Source organism: Electrophorus electricus, chromosome 14, assembly GCF_013358815.1.
Source record: "Electrophorus electricus isolate fEleEle1 chromosome 14, fEleEle1.pri, whole genome shotgun sequence".
In the NCBI taxonomy this organism is placed as follows: domain Eukaryota; kingdom Metazoa; phylum Chordata; class Actinopteri; order Gymnotiformes; family Gymnotidae; genus Electrophorus; species Electrophorus electricus.
Window position 1 is genome coordinate 18,541,640 of NC_049548.1, and position 19,024 is coordinate 18,560,663.

The following is a 19,024-nucleotide window of genomic DNA, read 5'->3' on the forward strand; positions in this document are numbered from 1 at the left end:
TCCGGGGGGGGGGGCGTCTCAGCTCCGCCTCGCTCGTGACATCGGTATGATCTCACCATTCATCATCATTCCCGTTTAACGAGGCGGTAAAACGTCATTTTGCATGATGAAAATTAAACAATTGGATAAATATTAGGCAGAAATTCCTAATGATATGCATTTTATAATCAAATATATCAAAACGGTGTTCCTAGAAATATAGAAATAACCATAGAGCCAAATGAATAAAAATATAGAGTTAAGCTCGATAAAAAGGAGATTATTATAAAACAGATATAAATAAATTAATATTTCCTGATTTCTACTTGTATGTGGCGAGGGGGTTGTCTTAATATTTGCTTACTTTGTAATTAGGTATATAGAATGGTCCACGCTAGTCTACATATACTGTTTCTTTATCCTTAGCCATGTATCTAAGTTTAATTTAACAAAGAAAATCATTCGTTTTCTAGCCATGGTTTCCAGTTTCTGTAATAACTAGTAATCTAAGATCTTCTGAGCGCTATTAGGCAAAAAAAAAAAAAAATAATAATAATAATAATATATATATATATATATATATATATATATATATATATATATATATATATATATATATATATATATATATATGAAGAATACGAGAATGAAGCTTACAAGATTAATTTATCTGCACTTTTTGTTAACGATCTGCATAATACAAAAGACTAATTAATGTAAGGATGAGCAGAAGAAGAATCAAGTATTCGCAAGACCGCAGGCCACTGATATTCAGATCTCAGTCCTCAAGGTGCAGGTCCTATAGGTTTTCCGCCCTCCCTTTATCTTGAAGTCGGCAAAATGGGTAACCAGTTACATGAATCATTTCATCAACTACAAGGGATTAAAAAATCCATAAATGGGATTTGGATTCGTGGTCCAGATTTGAATACAAGTTCCGTAGACCAATGGACAAAACTGAGACATTTCTAGTGCTAGTCACTAGAGGGCGCACTGCTCAACTTTTAATTGCTGAGTAGTTTAGAATTAGTGAATAGTGTTTTAGGCTTCGTGTTGAACTTGAAGTTAAACAGCGTCTGAGCAGTTAATATTGCGCAGTGTCATCTTTTGCCTTGGTTCCTCTCAAGATTCCTTCCTCATGCTCTAGGGAGTTTTTCCTTGCCACTGTCACCCTTGGCTTGCTCACTGGGGGCTTGGACTTGGACATTTGTAAAAGCTGCTTTTTGACAACATCTGTTGTGAAAAGCCCTATAGAAATACATTTTGATTTTGATTTGTAATTATTATTATTTTTTTAATATGAGAACATTTAGATCCATTAAAAAATCAATTCCCCTAAAACAATATCGCCACCCTGCCGGTGCTGAGCAGCATTGGCTCTTCATGGGCTCTTCATCGGCTCCCCATCGGCTCTTTATCAGGTCTTCATCTTCAGATCTTGAGTTAAGTCTTACTAATGCACAGTCTTAACAAAATTAACAATAAAAACAAACTAAAAACAAAATTAAGCAGAATTAAACATGAAAAAAGTCAAATTAAAGCTGTTACAAATTTGAAAAAATCCTAAATAGATATGTAGTTTGTATTTATATATGACATGAAGCTGAGTTTTGGTTCATTAGCTGCAAGCTTATGCAATCTCAAAAGAGATTGTAATGAACTGTTGCAATTGTTAATGAATGGTTTGGATTGCTTGGTAAAAATAAATGTGATGTCAAAAAGTGCACATTCTTTCTTTAATTATTTTCTACTTTTACTCAAATTCTTTAAAAGCTTCCTAATCAGGAATTTTTGAACAAGTAAATTATTATTTTTTCCTTTTTGATTATTTTAAAATTTATTTATTATTTGTTTTGTTACTGTCAATGACAATATTATTATAACTTTCCTATTCAATTCAGTTTAATAATTAAAAATCATGTTCCACCAGAAACCAAAAAAAATAAAATAAAATGGAAACTGTGATTTAAACTGTGACTATCCCTGTAAATTCCCACAATGCAGTTAGACTACTTTTCCCCTTGATTGCCTGACTGTTTCCACGATCGTGAGCAGCAGTGAGTAATAGCCATATGCAAACTTTAGTTATCTCAGGTTTGTGATCTCTGCAGAGAACAAGCATCAGATTCTAGCCCAGAGGATTCAGTTTCTACCAGAAATACTTTGTCTGTCAGACAGAAAATAGTTTTTCACACCTATACGTTGAGCAGGTGACTACAGCTCCCATGTGAGTTTCATTCTATCTTCATGGTCTCTGCATTATGTAGAGGTGCAGGAACTCACTGCTGTGTCTCCATCAGCCTTAAGAGTCAAATGGGGTGTGTACTCCGTTCTTTATTTTTCCTATAAGATTCACTGCCATATGATGTGAATAAACCATTGTGTGTGTGTGTGTGTGTGTGTGTGTGTGTGAGTGTGTGTGAGTGTGTGAGTGTGTGTGTGTGTGTCTGTGTGTGTGAGTGTGTTGGTCTGAAGCTGTTTTGTGAAATTCCTTACTGTGGTGTGAGGTCAATGTGGCAGAGCAATAGAAGAAAGGAAGAGGAGGAGATGAAGGCTGGCAGCCGCCACAGACGAGAGAGCTTGAGGATTCATGACCAAGACGACCCACAGATAAAATGCACAATAATAGCTATTATGGGTGCACAAGCATAACCTCAGTTATTTTCCTACTAATGATTTAGCCCTGACAGTACATTGTATTTCATTTCAAAATTAGATGAAGTACAAACAGGCCTACAAAATGAAAAGCACCATGCTCGATTGGCTTGATGAAACAACACGTGCTGACCAGTACTGGGCAGGACCAGACAAAACTGGGCAAACCAGTCAGGACTGGGCAAAATAAGGCTGAATCGGCCAGAACTATGGAGAACCAGCCAGGACCAGGAAGATACTCACTGGAGTATACTAAAGTCAGTGCAAGTGCACCAAACAGCCAAGCCACTGAGTCCAGTTGAGACTTCCGGGTTCATACCAGCAGGTTGCTCCTGCGCTGCTCTACCCAGATGTGCCCAGCAATGGAATGTAAAGAAACAAACAATAAACTGAAAATACAAATGGATGAGAAATCACATTTTCCTCTAGCTTTACACTAGTCATGAAGAGTGAAGAAAATAGCCAGCCCAGCCTTTTCAGGGAAAGTGACAGTGGAACATTATTTGCAATTTAAGAAAAAAAAAATATTCTGAAAATCAGAATAAAGAACTAAGAAAGACTTTAGTCACACGGTGAAGCATGCTTTTTGTTCTGCTTTTATTAATTTACTCCACCATTGCACAACAAAACATTTAATCAGCACTTACATATGCATGTCCAACTTAAGGTAATCGTTATTTCAAAAGCTCCAGAGGTGCTCATTCAACCAGTGGCATATCTGTCAGAGGAATAGGGGGGCTATCACAGTGTGGCATCGACACACAATGACTGGCCCCCAGACTGGTCCCCTATAGTTCTAGTTAAGCCCTTACTGTCCAAGCTCATGCTACACATCTATAATTTACAAATGGATCCTTTAGCAATATCCCTCTTCCAGCCAGCCTAAAACACATACTGTCCACCCTGACATTCATTTAGGCCCCTCTTTTCCATCAAGTGTTTTTGAAAAATCTCTAATCTGATTGGCTGCTGTGTGATCAGCTGACTTCTAGGAGAAGGTAGGCTGGAAGACCTCTAGGAGCTGTCCATCGAGGAGCAATCAGAGCAGCTGTGCAGAACTCCATGCGGGACACATACAACCCACTTCCTGTGTGCAGTGTTCCTCTGTCCAATCCGCTCTTCTATATACCTCCAGATGGCTTGCTATCCTGTTCTAGTTTCTGGCAATGTTTGCTATGAGACCCAAGGAGTTATGGGAGACAAACTCAGCAATTAAAGTGTTTGTAGTGTGTGTGTCATTTCACTCTAAAACCACATTTTCCACGTAAGTGAGGTTATTTATTCAGGGCACGAGAAAAGCAGGACTGCTTGAAAGTTGCCTTGAGGCTGGGCTGACACATGGCCTGGATTGGATGCCGTGTGTTCCCACCCTGTCTAGTTGATGTTCTGATTCAGTGCTGCCTGTGGAGCGAGGGGGCTGAGTACCATATTTGAGACAGAGAGGGCGTGGCCAAGTGTCATCTATAGGTCAGAGGGGGTGTGGCCAAGTGTCATCTATAGGGCAGAGAGGACAGCCAAGTGCCCAGTTGAGTAATAAAGAGGAACTTCACCTGCTTGTCATCTTCACCTGCCCTTCGTTGTCTGCCTTCCTACCAGGTCCTGAACCCATACCAGAAAGTCTGTTTTTAATTCAGAACAAATTTAATTCATTTACTCCCTTCTCCTGTCACTATCAAATAGAGTAAAGACAAGAATACATAGACTCCACATGAGAGTATCCTGGAGGTCCAGTCCGGAGAGTGTTCTGCTCAGACTGGGCAAACCTTCTTCAACTCCTTAATTGATTGCCAGTTGCAGTACCTGTGTGTGCAAGGAAGTCAACACGTTGTGCTGTGTTAGTTAATGGTTCACTGTAACCACGTGCTGAATAATTTTTGTTTTTTAATCATCGAAATGCTGCTCAGACAAAACATATTGAGAAGATCTCAATTGACAGTACAGAAGTAAGGCAGCAGTGAAATACAAAAAATACCACAGTATTTATTCTTAATATAGCACATCAAGAGCAGGCTACACATATATATTTCAAATATTGAACTATAATGAGCTGAAATTTTTTTCTTTAAGTAATAGAATGGTAAGAAAATGCAAAGCAAGATTATACTTGTAGAGATCAGAAATCTATCCAAACGTCTTACCTGGGCACAAGCTCAGCCGCTTCTGAACAAAGCTTTTGCATGCAGTCCTCAGTGAGTGAAGTTCAAAAGACAGTCTTGTCTTTCAGGGACTGGCAAAAATTGGCAAAAACAAGACATATTTGCTACGTGGGTACAGCTGCTTCATGTAGCCTATATGACAGTATTTCTCTGTAGCATTAATGAACATAAACTCCATTCCTATACTGTACTTTAATCTGGATAAATTGTATTGAAATGTGCTGAGGTACTGTTGGATCAAACAACAACCCAACAAGCAGCCATGTTGGCATTAGCAGAACCTTTAAATGTTCTAAACTGTAAAACATGGTCATACCCACCTTATAATATTCTGATCCTACTGCTGGATGACAAACTCACTGAGGTAAAGTTGCTAATGTAGCTCATTTGGCAGGAACAACATGACCACGGAAGGCAATTTACCATGGTAATTGTATCAACTAATCAGATAAAGTAAAGGAATTCATAAGCATCAACTAATAAGGTAAACAAGGAATGTTGAGCATTAGAAATTATTTCCATTGCTTTTGTGATGACAATGAGAGCAATGGGAACAGAGATGCAATTCTTTGTGTCTACAATACCGTAGCATAGAGTAGCATGTAAATACATTGAATGAATAGCAGAATGATATCTGTACTTTTTCTAGGAATTTTCCATGAGGAAATTCATCTACTAGTAGCTATCAGAGAACATGCCATTCAGGGTATCTGCTAGCACTTCGGTGTTGATTTATTTAGCCATTTATTTTCATGCATACAAGATCAATCAGTCTATTTCATGCATATATCTGTTTGTATCTCAAGGGGAAATTCTTCATGTTCATTCCACTGGTAAATAATTTATCTTTCTCCACACAAGGCAAACAGTTAGCTAACTATAGCTAGCTGAATATCACACATATCACACTAGCGGCTGTGTGACAGGTTAGTGTATGCAAGATGTATCAACAGAGCACTTGTTAAGTGTTGTTTGTAAGGTTATACATGTGGAGATGCATTCTTGGTATCTAATTTTAAAAAGCTTATAAGCTTATTCTTTTCAGCACATAAGAAAATAACTACAACCACATAGGAATGTAAGTTTGCATGGCTTTCCTGTTTAGAACTTAGCCTTATTGAGCTGCCAGACCAAAATACACCTCAATGCACATGCTATTTGCAATTTTTTGCTATCTTCCAACACAGTGGAACATGAGTGTTCTGGAAGGTGGTGGACTCTCTACAACTAAAACTAAGCATGAAGGCTGGACAAGTCACAAGTTTCTGGCAAGTTTTCTGTTCTGAAGAAATGTGCTAAATTGTTTAGCCAGAACTGCACTAATATTCACATGGTGAACAAAAACATCAGTGTTAACATGTTAGTTGTAAAAGCCACACAGAAGGACCTAATGACCCCAGGTATATATCACAATAACAACGACATGGAGTTCGTTACATGATGTGTGTGGTGATGTCCCCCATCCTCAGTGACAATGTGCCAGACAGTGTTACTACTATTTCTGGAGAAATTTACCCACATCTTTGAAATTTGTGAAATCATCTCAGATGTCAGTTTTCCATGGCACCTTCGTTTCAGACGTTTGACAGTTACTCGAGAAAACAAAATCCAACCAGCCAGCAAACCTTTAAGACTGTCTCACTTAGGTGCTTTCCTTTTTTGTTACCATGATGTTATACTGTCTGAAGGTTTCTGAAACAACAGCAGATTCCTTCATAGAATAGTCTCCAAATCTTTGACAGTAACGAAGCATGAATGATCTTCAGGTATGATGTACAGAGATGAGTCTTTCTGCTCTCTACATCCAGTTGTGCTTTCCCCACCTGGACTACAAAGCACCTCCATACTGCCAGCTGGACTCAAGATCAGCTGTTGGTGCTGCACTGTGGGTAATGTAGTCTGAGTGTCACTGGGTGTGCATCCTGACAAGTAAGCAAGATGGGATGGACTCCTGACCCCCAAAGTCCCACCTGCATGGGCCAAGGCCTTAGTGCCACTGACGTTTATATAAATGCTCTGAGTGGTGGTGTGTGACATCATGCCGCCATAGTAACAGCTTCCGCCCCCAGCGCTGCTGGTGACACGAGACTTTTGTTTGAGATCCTGGGTGAGACTCCGCCTTAGCCATGCCTTTTTAACCTCTGCCTGCACCTGGGTGTGAGAGAGAAAGAGAGATATAGAGACAGAGAGAGAGAGAGAGAGAGAGAGAGAGAGAGAGAGAGAGAGAGAGAGAGAGAAAGAGAGTGAGAGAGAGAGAGACAGAGAGACACAGAGAGAGAGAGAGTCCTTGACTGTCTATTATCTGGGCCGGTAGATGGATTTCCTCTCGAGCCCTCCCAAGGTTTCTTTCTCAATTCTGCACTGTTTTTTCTTGCCACTGACTTGTTCATTAGGAATCTGGACCCAAACATTTGTACAGCTGCTTTGTGGCCATGTGTGTTATAAAAAGGAACTAATAATCCAATGCCTGGTCTTCCCTGAGCTGGCTTGGATTAGGCAAAGTCAAAATTAGATCCCATTGCACTTAAGGAAGTAATATGGAAGTGCATACTCTGCCTCAAGTGTATTGATTTGATATTGATCTGATATTGATTTGACTGTGATGGGCAGAAAGTACAGTGCAAAAAAAAAAAGCTAACTAGGTTAAATTGCTACATTTCCTACTACTATTCCAGTGTGGAATCGTACACTGTTTTTACAGTAGTAGTAGTAATAATAATTATTATTATTACTACTAGTAGTATACTAGTATAGTAGTAGTAGTAGTAATAATTAGAAATGTGGAACAAAAACTGACCTCGCCATTGCAGAAACAGTAGATAAAAGCCACAAAAAAGCCCTACAGGAAAGAGAGAGAAAAACTAAACACCCAAAACATTTTCCCAGAGCACAAACATCACAGCAGTGTTCACACTGGTTTTCTCAAGTGCTGACATTCAGGAACCAATATCTCTGCATGAATACATTTCTCAAAACCTAACACATATTTTTTGAAACCTTATACATACTGCAAGCAAAATATATGAATTTCTTCAACAAATGACTTTTTTTCGCACTGCACCAATTGAGATCGTCATAATGTATATGCTTCTCTCTTTTTTTTGCCTACAGGAAACAGAATGAACAGAAAGTACCTAATAATTTGAAATATTATTTTTCTTCATATTTCAGAAGCTGATTGAATTAATTACACTGTGCATAATTATTATATATGTATCTACTGTATGTATTCATGTCTATAGGCAACACTTTAAATTGCTATAGTCTTTTATGGCCCAGTAAACGAACTGAAATCCATACAATGACGATTCAGCATCCAGTACCAATCTATAACCATCCATAACCATAATCATAACCATAATCATAACCCAGAACAGGGTGCCTTCAATTATTTGAAGCAGGACGTGAAGTACTGCAAGACTGGACACTGATAAGAAACAGTCATAGACCTTTCAACGGGAAGACAAAAAAAAATTCAGTTGAATTACTGTATACAGAATGGTAAATAAGGAGCAAAAATATTAACACTATGTATGTAATACATAATACAATTTTTCTCAAAACACACATTTCCGGAACATGTATTCCTCTTCTTAAAAGCCTGAACAAATTTCTCAAAATCAAAACCTTCTGCTCAAAATAAAAAATTCAGACCAAGGTGCCAGACACATTATATGAATTTCGCAACAAACCACATTTTTCATACTGCACCAATCAACCGAAAACACAGTCACAATGTAAATACGTCTTCTCTGCCTCCACAAACTACAATGAACAGACAATAGATAATTATTGTGTGGATTCTTTGTGGATTTTTGTGAAGTTGTTATATTTCAGACATTGTTTGAATTCATAATTATTATAATCTGGGTATCTATGTGTCTATGTCTATAGAGACCATTTTGAATGATTTCAGCCTCAGTCTGAACCATTACAGACCCCGCTTGAACCATTACAGTCCCAGTCTGAACCATTACAGTCCCAGTCTGAACAATTACAGTCCCAGTCTGAACCATTACAGTCCCAGCCTGAACCATTACAGTCCCAGTCTGAACCATTACAGTCCCAGTCTGAACCATTACAGTCCCAGCTTGAACCATTACAGTCCCAGTCTGAACCATTACAGTCCCAGTCTGAACCATTACAGTCCCAGCCTCTCACAGTACTTCCTATTGCTGTCCAGTTATGTTTGTGTGCGTGATCTGGTTCAATTCTGCAGTTCATTTAAGTTAATTTCACTTCATTTTTAATGTAGATATAACACCTCCATGTTTAGTATTTCTTTATAAACTTAAATGCATCTATAAATATTCTGTATATTCTATAAATAGTCTGTATATTCTGAAACAAATGCATGTCTTTCCGCCTCTGTGCATAATACTATTTAAGAGAAATAGCATTCTGATTTTATTAGTGTTAATGACCTAGCACTCACAGAGAAGTGTGGAGTTTTGCTCTTTAGTATTCAAAGTGATGTTTGGAATTGCTTTAATTTCTTAGCAGAGTTAAAATGTCCTAATAATAGAATAATTAAAGCATTAACTACTATTTCATTATTATAAGCATTTAGTAATAGAAAAGCATTGAAATGACATTGAAAAGATAATTGTTCTTGTACCCATAAGGGTTGTCTTCTTTATCTGCTGGTTGGTTTGGTTGGTTAAACACAAAAAGTTTTTTTTATGTGGAAATGTTTTTTTTATAAAGTTAGGTTGAAGTTTATTTATTATATTTATATTACATATTAGCATATTTATTAATTAGCATATATATTTAATATATTATTTAAAATGCTGCAATAAATACTGCAATATAAAGGTTTACGTATGTGGGGTGGTTATGAATGGACTTCATTTTACCTGCAAAGAATTGAAGAACATCTCATAGTGCATCTGCACCTGCCACAGCAGGCCAGTAACCTCCGTGTAGGGCAGAGCCATGAACACCATATAGTGAACCCCAAACAAAGGCATTAGCACCAGGGTTGACTTCAGCAGCTTCCTGTAGGCCACACAGAGCAAACCCAGCACACAGTGTGTGTGTTTGTCTGTCTGTGTGTGTGTGTGTGTGTGTGTGTGTGTGTGTGTGTGTGTGTGTGTGTGTGTGTGTGTGTGTGTGTGTGTGTGTGTGTGTATAAGATTGAGTTTTACCTGTACTGCTGCCTAGGGTCAAGTTTGCCTGTATTAGTCTCCCACAACTTAGAAGCTAAAACTCGGACGATGTTAAGGAACAGAAAGAAATTTACCTACAGAGAGTGAGAGAGAGAATAAGACATTATGTAAATGAATTGTAATTATTGCAATGATAAAAATTTATAACTATGGCAATAAATAGTAGGAGTGCAAATAAGAGTCAAATTGTAAAAAGATAACATGTGCCTACAACAATGGCTGCCAGGATTGGAACTTGATAGATCCACTTCAGATTACCCGCTCCTATATCCCAACATCTGCAAGTCCAGTGTCAATAAATACAGCGTAACTATATGCATACATTGTAAATATGGCATAATTATACACAATACTCAAGTAAATACAGTGTAACTATACACATGCTTGAATAAATATAGTGTAACTATACACATACTCAACTAAATACAGTGTAACTATACACACACTCAAGTAAATACAGTGTAACTATATACATACTCAACTAAATACAGTGTACACATACACATACATGAGTGAATTTTTGTGTGGATCCCAAAGAGTAAAAAAAGCTTTTTAAAATTTAGGATATAGGTATTGATAATACCTTACAAAAACTGTGTATGCATGTAGGTGTGTGTGTTTGTTTTGAAACCTACTGTGTGTCAGCCAGTGAGGCTCGAACACTAACCCAAATGGATACAAACATTGCAGGGACACCTGCAACAGAGGAAGATACCCTATCAGAACCCTTATCAGAACCTCTATCAGAACCCAATGCACTTATCAAGTGTTTCTCAGCCCACTCCTCAGGAACCACCAGATGGTCCACATTTTTGCTCTATCAAAACTCGCAACACATCTGCACCAGGCGTTCTGTGTTTTTAGTGGCATTGTTCAGGCATGTTGGGAAATGAGCTACAGAAAAACCATGGACCGTGTGGTGGGTCCAGAGGTCTGGGGTGAAAAACACTGCCAAAGTCCAATTCACTCATGTGCACCGCCTTTCAGAGGATTGTACCACTCAAACAGGGGAAAGCTGGTGAAGAGCAGGAACTCACCCCAACCTATAATGGTGAGGGCCCACAGGTACTTCTTATCAGACAGGAACGCCATGAAGATCAGACTGTGCAGGTAGAGACCTTCCACCAAGATCCAGTAGTGATTGGTTGCAAGGAAATACAGGAAGAAGGTCACAGCAACCTTACAGCCAGCCTGAAACCAGCCCAAGTTCAAAAACAGAATCAGCAAAGGACAGGAAAGAGAATGATATTAGTGAGAGTGTCCAGACACAGTTTAGCAGCCATAATGCTTCTTACAATATAAATAATATTAAGTCCATCAACTCTCACTTGTTATTTGCAAGACTTCTTTAGGTTTATACAATGTCTGCACACATGTAACATGCATGAGTGTGTGTGCCTCTGTGAATGCGAGTGTGTGTGTGTGTGTGTGTGTGTGTGTGTGTGTGTGTGTGTGTGTGTGTGTGTGTGTGTGTGTGTACCATTTGTGGCCTGGGTTCCACTGGTTTGATGTCATCTGTGGCTGTGTAGAGTACAGCATCTTTCACAAAGATGCTGATTGCTCGACATATGAAGGAAGTAAACAGATGAGTGTGGATGTAGTTACGAGTGCAATGTAGACGTCTACAGAGAGAGGCAGAGTGAAAGAGAGAGACAGACAGAGAGAGATGGAAAGAGAAAAGGAGAAAGAGTGAAAGAAACAGAGAGAGAGAAAGACAGAGTGTTGAGATCCAACTACAAACTCACAGCATTATGTTCTGAGTCAAGTGTAAACAAACACATCCAGGTCACATCACAGAAAGGTATGAAATGTATTTAAAAGAATATTTACAATATAGCAATGACAGAAAAAAAAAACATACTACAAAAATACATACTACAAGGTCCAAATGTCCTAGTTCTGAAGAACACGAGAATAAATTCTCTGTATTCAGGAGGTAATAGCATCAAACTGCTGTTTATGCCTTGAATTCCCCAGTTTACTTGTTTTCTCACATAACAAGTAGACAACAAGTATTTATAAATAAATATTCATTCAGTGTGAAACGTTGAGCTCTTGAGGCTTTGAAGTTAAAATGTATGCCAAACATTTTGAGGTTTTGAAGTTAAACTGTATGTCAGACATAAACCTCTTAGCTCTTCATATTATAGATTGCATGTAGTCGTATTGAGTTATCAGTGCCTAGCCTGCATCTAGCAACAACACTGCAGTGGGGAAACCATGCTACATTAAAAGAGCCACGGAAAGAAGACCGATATGTCCACGTTTCTGGTACTTAGAAGTTTGGTCATAAAGTGTCAGGGCAGTGGACATATTTCACAATTTTCATGGAGTCTCTGAAACAGCTGAACTGAGGATGGAGGGTTGAGACTGTGACAACACAGTCCTGTCACCATTTTTCTCCACCTTGTTTTTATTCATCAGTAAGATTAAGACATGACTATGATGAGACTATGATGAGACTATGATGAGACTATGATGATGCAGTTGGCATGGCAGGAGTTTAGAGATGCAACTCGTTGCTTCTCAGTCAGTTTCCACCAAAACGTTTGGACAGCAACCTTGCATATTTCGCATGCCTGAGTCAAACGAATTGGAATGATCAGAAAATGGGTCTGTGGGGTCTGGAGCCGTGGTGCTGCGTCTATGGTGCTGCGTGTATGGTGCTGCGTCTATGGTGCTGCGTCTGTATCTGTACAGATACAGATATAAAGATGCAATGCATGCACACAAGGTATTTCTGACTCGGCTCCTGCAGAGTCTAATCTAGGCTAATATAGCCAAACACAATGATTATTCAGAGGTGTGATAGATTAGGATTAGAACTAAACTCCAGGAATGGGTAGATCTCCACCTAGGGGAATCAAAAATTCCAATTCACTTACATTTCTAATACTGACAGTCTTCCAGAAGGCATCGTTTTCGTTGTTCATGGGTAAATCAGACAACTCTGTTAATGTCTGGTTCAATAGTGGTGAGTGATGACTCATGCATGACATACTTGAAGTAACAGAGGATGAACACAGCTACCAGTAGAGAGGCCAGAGAGATGGAGTAACCCGCCGTGTACATCAGGTGAAGTCGCCGAAACACTTCCTGTAGGAAAACACACACAAGGTGAAGTAGTGAAGTAGTGGTAATTCCTTTTTTTTTGTGTTTTGGTAACATTAACAAATAGGGAAATCAGCTTTGTATACTATTATATTAACAAGTCATACACATACAGTACAGGTTTTTTTTTTCATGTGTTAAATTAATTCCAGTAACATTTCATCTTGGGTCATCTAAATTATTCTTTAAAATTAGACACTTACAGATACATGCATGCACACACCCACAGGTACACACACACACACACACACACACAGACACACACACACACACACACACACACAGACACACACTCACACACACATGCACGCACGCACGCACCTCCTGATGGCTGGCATGGTTGGAGTGTAAGTAAGTTGTGCACTCAGTGTAATTGGCCCAGGTGCGATTGATGCTAGACACCTGCTCCCAGTTACCTGATGCATCGCAGTTACGGTATGCTTGGCCTGAGCAGGGAGCAATTATAGAGAAATTACTACACTGCAGAAATACACAGAGCAATTACTACAGAGAGCACAGAAACAGTTAAATTACTACACTGCAAAAACCAGAATTGCTACACTTCAAAAAAACAGAGAACCATACTGCAATTTTTTTAAAGACTAAGAAAAAAACTTGAGAATTTACTACAATGCAAAAAAGCCCCTATTATTACACTTCAAAACATACAGAAATTACATCTTAAACAAAAATAAATTGTATACCATGCAAAATCACCACACATTCTATACAACTCATCTAAGTAAAAGGTCTTAATTGGCCCAGATGTGATGTAGTTGCAGTACTATTGCTGTTTTTCTGTGTGGCGTGACTTTATGATGCTGTGGTACAGACCTTGGTGGTTGAAGTCATAAATGTAGTTGGGGCACCGCACAGCCACCAGCTGGCCTGGCTTTGCTCGGGGCCAGCAGATGATACCGTCCCACTCTGGCAAACATGCGTCCCCTGGGGAATAGAACATACGAGCATTTATCTTCGGAAGTCAGAAGGTCAGACACTCGTGAACTGGAGCTTGGGATAGAGAGAGAACTCTTGAACAACTCTTATAACAAGCATATCACTACAATCTATTCACATCACATAATTAATATATTCACACATTCAAGGTAACACTAATATGTTTCATTGACACGGCATTTAAACATCTTCCCCACGGGCTGGAGACTTCAGAGTCTACACCACACAGACACTCGCTGCTTTCATTGATATTACCCTTCACATGAATGTACGACTATCAGTAATCTGAAATTATCCTCCTCCATAACAAAACTTCAGGGATTAAATCAGGCCTTTGTATCAGACACTGGGAGTAATGCCTCAGGATAACAGCTGCATGTTTACGCTCAGCGGCCGAGATCGATCCAGAATAAAACTGGGTCTAGAGATAAGCATCCTAAACTGGGAATTTCAATCAATGCGGGCCTTGACGTTTCATTTTTCGTATTTATGGATGCTATTGTGTAAGGGAAATTGTGGCAGGAAGGTACTGGTGCTAAATCAGTGTGATAAGAGATCTATGCATGTCTGTCCAGCTGTTTCTGTCACATTGAACTCATGTTATGACACAAAATTCAATTTCACCGATGAATGAAACGACCTTTGGCGGTGACCGATACCAATGGAAGCATATTTGTTGAATGCAATTTTTAGCTGAGATCGGATGTGCTTATCTTGACAGTTCACATTCATAATTGCAAGTGACCTGTATCTGTTATGCGAATACATCGGTCCACCGATACATTTTCATGCAAGTCACCCACGTTACCACCAACAAAAACGACCTATCTGTGAGATGACTCATTATATTAAAACCGGCAAAACTGACCCACTAGCAACTTATGTAAGTGTCACATTTTGCTCTGTGCAACTGAAAACATGTGCATGATCAGATCGAGAAAGTGAAAGAGCCAGACGGCTAGCTTTAGCTGTTACTTTCCTCCATTGTATAGGCAAAATTCCGATCTGACAGTTCACATTCATGTAGCATGGCCACGATTCAGATATTTTTTAATCTTAGAAAAGGTTGGATTTGTGTGCCCACATAGCCCTCAAAAACTTAAGGCACACTGAGGCAAAAACTCGCATTTGAGTTACTTCAGCCTGGTAATGTGAATGTGGCCTAAATGTATATAGTCACGTCTGTGGTGAGAAGGAATGACAAATTTGACTCTGATTTTGATAAAGATCTGACAAATGGATTGATCTTTTATTAGTCCAAATTCAGTTCCAGCCCTGTAAAGGATGTTGGTGCAGCTCAAATATAAAGAGCTTAATTTGTGTGTAACTCTATAAGGTCAGCTTGTCTGGCTGGTATTTTGTCTGATGCCTTGGCACACTCACGTACCTCGTGTGGCTTTCAGCTGAGCTTTGATGCTTCTCTCGCACTTCAGCCATGCATCGGTCAGGAGGGAGATCTGCTCATCCCGAGTGATGACGTCATCTGCGTCGATCTGCAACAGCAGAGAGAAAAAGAGGTGGATGTGGTATCTTCAGACGTTTCGTAACCATCCATAAGCAGCCACCGGTATCACAGCACAGGGCGCTCCGTGGAAAGCCATCTTTGTTATTTTTTCCGTTCTACAGGTTGTCTGCTCAGTCCGCCTGAACACAGCAATGCAGTGAAAGGCTCCCACTCCACACCTCCTCATTGCTGCTTTTCATTACTGTGGCAGTTTGTCTCAGAAACCAAACTTGGTGCGCTCCTCCTGCGTGCCTGAGATGTTACCTCCAGCTGTTGTGAAACAGTTGCACCGCAATGTGATATGTAGCAATCCATCTTTAACCTTTAACCCCCACCAACCCCTCCCTGTTTCTCTCTCTGTCCTTCCTTCAGGTGGGGTGTCTCTCTCAGGGCCTGACAGTGAGCTCACAGTTGGAGATCAGCAGACGGGTGGATGAGGTGGAGGATAAACACAGTATGCTTTGTGCCCCAAATACATTTCACAACCAGCAAGCAAAAGTAGCGGAGAGGCAACCGCCTCACACACACTGACCATTTGACATGGTGGCAGAAGGGTTGAGGGGGCGGTAAGTTTGTGTGTGTGTGTGTGTGTGTGTGTGTGTTTGTGTGTCTGTGTGTGTATGACAGAGAGTGAGACAGAGAAAAGAAGAAAAAGAAACATTTGTAAAGAAAAGGTGGAAAATATGGTGTTGCTAACAAAGTGCTAAAAAACATTTTTATACGTATTTTTTGATTACACATTATTAGTACAAAGACAAAAATAAAACTGACATACAGTTTATTATCAGCTGTCTTGTCAGAGACCAAATTCCTAAAGCTTCTGAGAGCGTGTGTTTATATCATTTTGTGATCATGTGTTTATAACAGTTTGAGAGTGTGTGTTTATATTAGTTGGTGTTAATATCAGTTTGGGTTTATATCAGTTTAGTTTCAGAAGGAGTAAAGGTGGGATTGTGTCCACCTCAGAAGTATTTCACAAGATGCTGGTCTCCTGTGCTGTGCTTTGCAGCATATTCCTATGGAATCCTGTAACCTGGAACACCACAGCCCTCCTCTCTGCCTGGTCTGATTGACTTGAGTTAGTTCACTCAGCAGACTAAGGGCAGGTGTTTCTGTGGAATGGTTTGGAATGGTGTGGAAGCTGAGCAGTAGCGGTTATAAGGAACGAGGACGTCTGAGGGCCATTTGGCAGGGGGAACCCAGGGCAGAACAGTCCAGCTCCACGGAGGAGGCTGGAAGAGTAGTGACCCTAACCCTAACTATTCACGTCTCATCTGTGGGGCAGCTTGGAAACTGACCACTGGACCACAGAGCAGGACTCAAGAAGCCCGGCAGCACCGGATGTCATGGAGGGGTCAAAATGAAGATCATGTTGGTGTACAGTTTGTTTGATTTCCAAAATTATAAGAACAAAAACTATGCAAGTAGGTCAGTGGCTTCAACAATAAACACACCAGTGTGACGACATGAAGAAAAGCATATCTCTCTAAAACTCAGGCACACTTTAAAAGGCCTTATTGTAAAGCCAGAAGCTGTTGTGGTGTGGAGCATTTGCTCAGCAGTTTAAAACTGGTGGAGCTATATTGCTCTGTGGTCATCAGTGATTGTTACAGCTGCTAACAGTACCATACTGGACACCCTAACATATATGTCAGTGTTACGGGTGGTGATTTATGGGGTAAATGGTCATGTCAGTAACCTAGGGCCTTGAAGGTTTACTATGTTCAACTGGGTAGGGAATATAGCTTTCAAATCAAATGATTCTATTCCAAAATGGATGTAGCGCTATGATTTAATATTGGCCATGTCATGTGCCCACAAGCATAACCATAACTAAAAATAACTGAACACCATTTTTCCTTAAGTTATAGTTTATAGATGATGTGATTAAATGTGTTAGCAATGGTGTTAAAATCCCAATAATTTATTTTCACTGGCTTTGCTCTCTCACAATCTTCTACATGACAAAATGATTTCCTGCTCCACTGAACAGAGAATAATTTATAGTAATAATATGACCAGGTCTGGCTCTCCAATCCTGTGTTTCCATACACAGTCATCCTGTGCTGGAAGCAATGGCCTCACGACAGCTAATATACTACCTGTCCAAGATACATGGTATCAGCCAGACAAATCTCCCTATGACCATTTTACAAAGGAAACTGAAACACCCATATATTTGTGAAAGTAATAATAATCTCTTGTGTTCTGTGGATAGACACATACTCCACATAGCTGTGCTTTTCCTTTTTTTTTTTGGCAGGGGGTAGGCTAACTGGGGAGCTTTGACAATCATTAATATCAATTTTAACATTTTTGTGTGAAGTATCCCTTTAAAGATACAGTAGGATAAAGGGGAGAAGTGAAAGGTTATGGGTCTGTCATTTTGTCTGTCAGAGAGCTGCCTGAAGAGAGTCTAACTGGGGAATCTCACAGGTTTACAGCTATCCCCTAAGAAGTCTCTCTCTCACGGCCAGACTGAACACACATGCCTCTCGGAGGCATCGTGGCCCAGCAAAATGGCTCTGTATTGATGGATTACATGATAGACAATGGATGGTTTAGAGATGGTTAGAGATTATCTTAAACTGTGAGACATGTGTGTGACCTGGAACAAGATGTGAGAACTTAAGACAATCATGACTTCAGATTTGCCCATACTTCCCTAGTGTTCACAACAGTATGAATGCTTCCAGTAACAGCAATGTCATAACTTATACTAACCTCTTAAAATTACAAAAATGCAAAACCAATGCAGCAAATTATATCCACTCATGTAAGATATACTTATCAAATTTACTTTCAGCTCTGGTCTGTCATAGCTTGCCACTACATCATGTCTTTCTTAGGCAGTCTCACCCTCATTCTGGTCTCGATATAGAGATATTTTTAAATTTTCTTTCGCACTTCAGAAACCTTTTTGCTGCTTCAGTGTATGTCGGTAGAGTTTGTGGCCCTGGAACATGATCCTTTGCCTGAGTGTAATTTCCTTGTTCTTTGTTTGCACTGGTTTTGTGATTTATGTGCAGGGCAGAGTCCAGACTCCAGCCTCTCAGCTCCATTATATCTTCTCTCTCCCAGATATTGATCTATAGTAGGACAGTAATTGGCCTTTTTTTGTAGTATTGACCACAAGTTCATGATTTACTGCTAAGGCAATGTGGTAAAATGTCAAATAACATAATTCTTCCAGCCCTGACTGATAAGGGCATTGATATGACCCTCCAACCCAAACTAATGTCACTGAAAATCACACATACAAATAAAATAAATAAACCTACAGCATTGATTTAGGACTCACGGCAGATCGATTACTTACCAGTGCCTTTGCTGTCGTTAATACACTGCACAGCACTATGGTTGTGGTCGTCACTATGGCTGTGGTCATCACCGGCAACAACATGCTTCCCTCTTGACCCTACGTCCCTGTTCTTCGCCCAACGGCTCCTCAAAACGTCAGTCTCCCCTTATTCCTCCGTCTAAACCTCCAC

At 39.7% G+C, this 19,024-nt stretch overlaps 1 protein-coding gene across 1 annotated transcript; it reads right to left on the bottom strand.

The window, feature by feature from the left end:
* Positions 1 to 6,503: 6,503 nt before the first annotated feature.
* Positions 6,504 to 18,921, bottom strand: pth3r (parathyroid hormone 3 receptor). The gene is made up of 13 exons (XM_027009189.2): positions 18,853 to 18,921; positions 15,417 to 15,522; positions 13,907 to 14,017; positions 13,394 to 13,518; positions 12,963 to 13,057; positions 11,442 to 11,583; positions 10,999 to 11,152; positions 10,597 to 10,657; positions 10,173 to 10,239; positions 9,941 to 10,035; positions 9,650 to 9,791; positions 7,588 to 7,629; positions 6,504 to 6,941 (listed from the first exon to the last, which is right to left on the bottom strand). Exons 1-13 carry the CDS (start codon positions 18,919 to 18,921, stop codon positions 6,504 to 6,506), a joined length of 1,647 nt encoding a protein of 548 aa, XP_026864990.2.
* Positions 18,922 to 19,024: the final 103 nt, after the last annotated feature.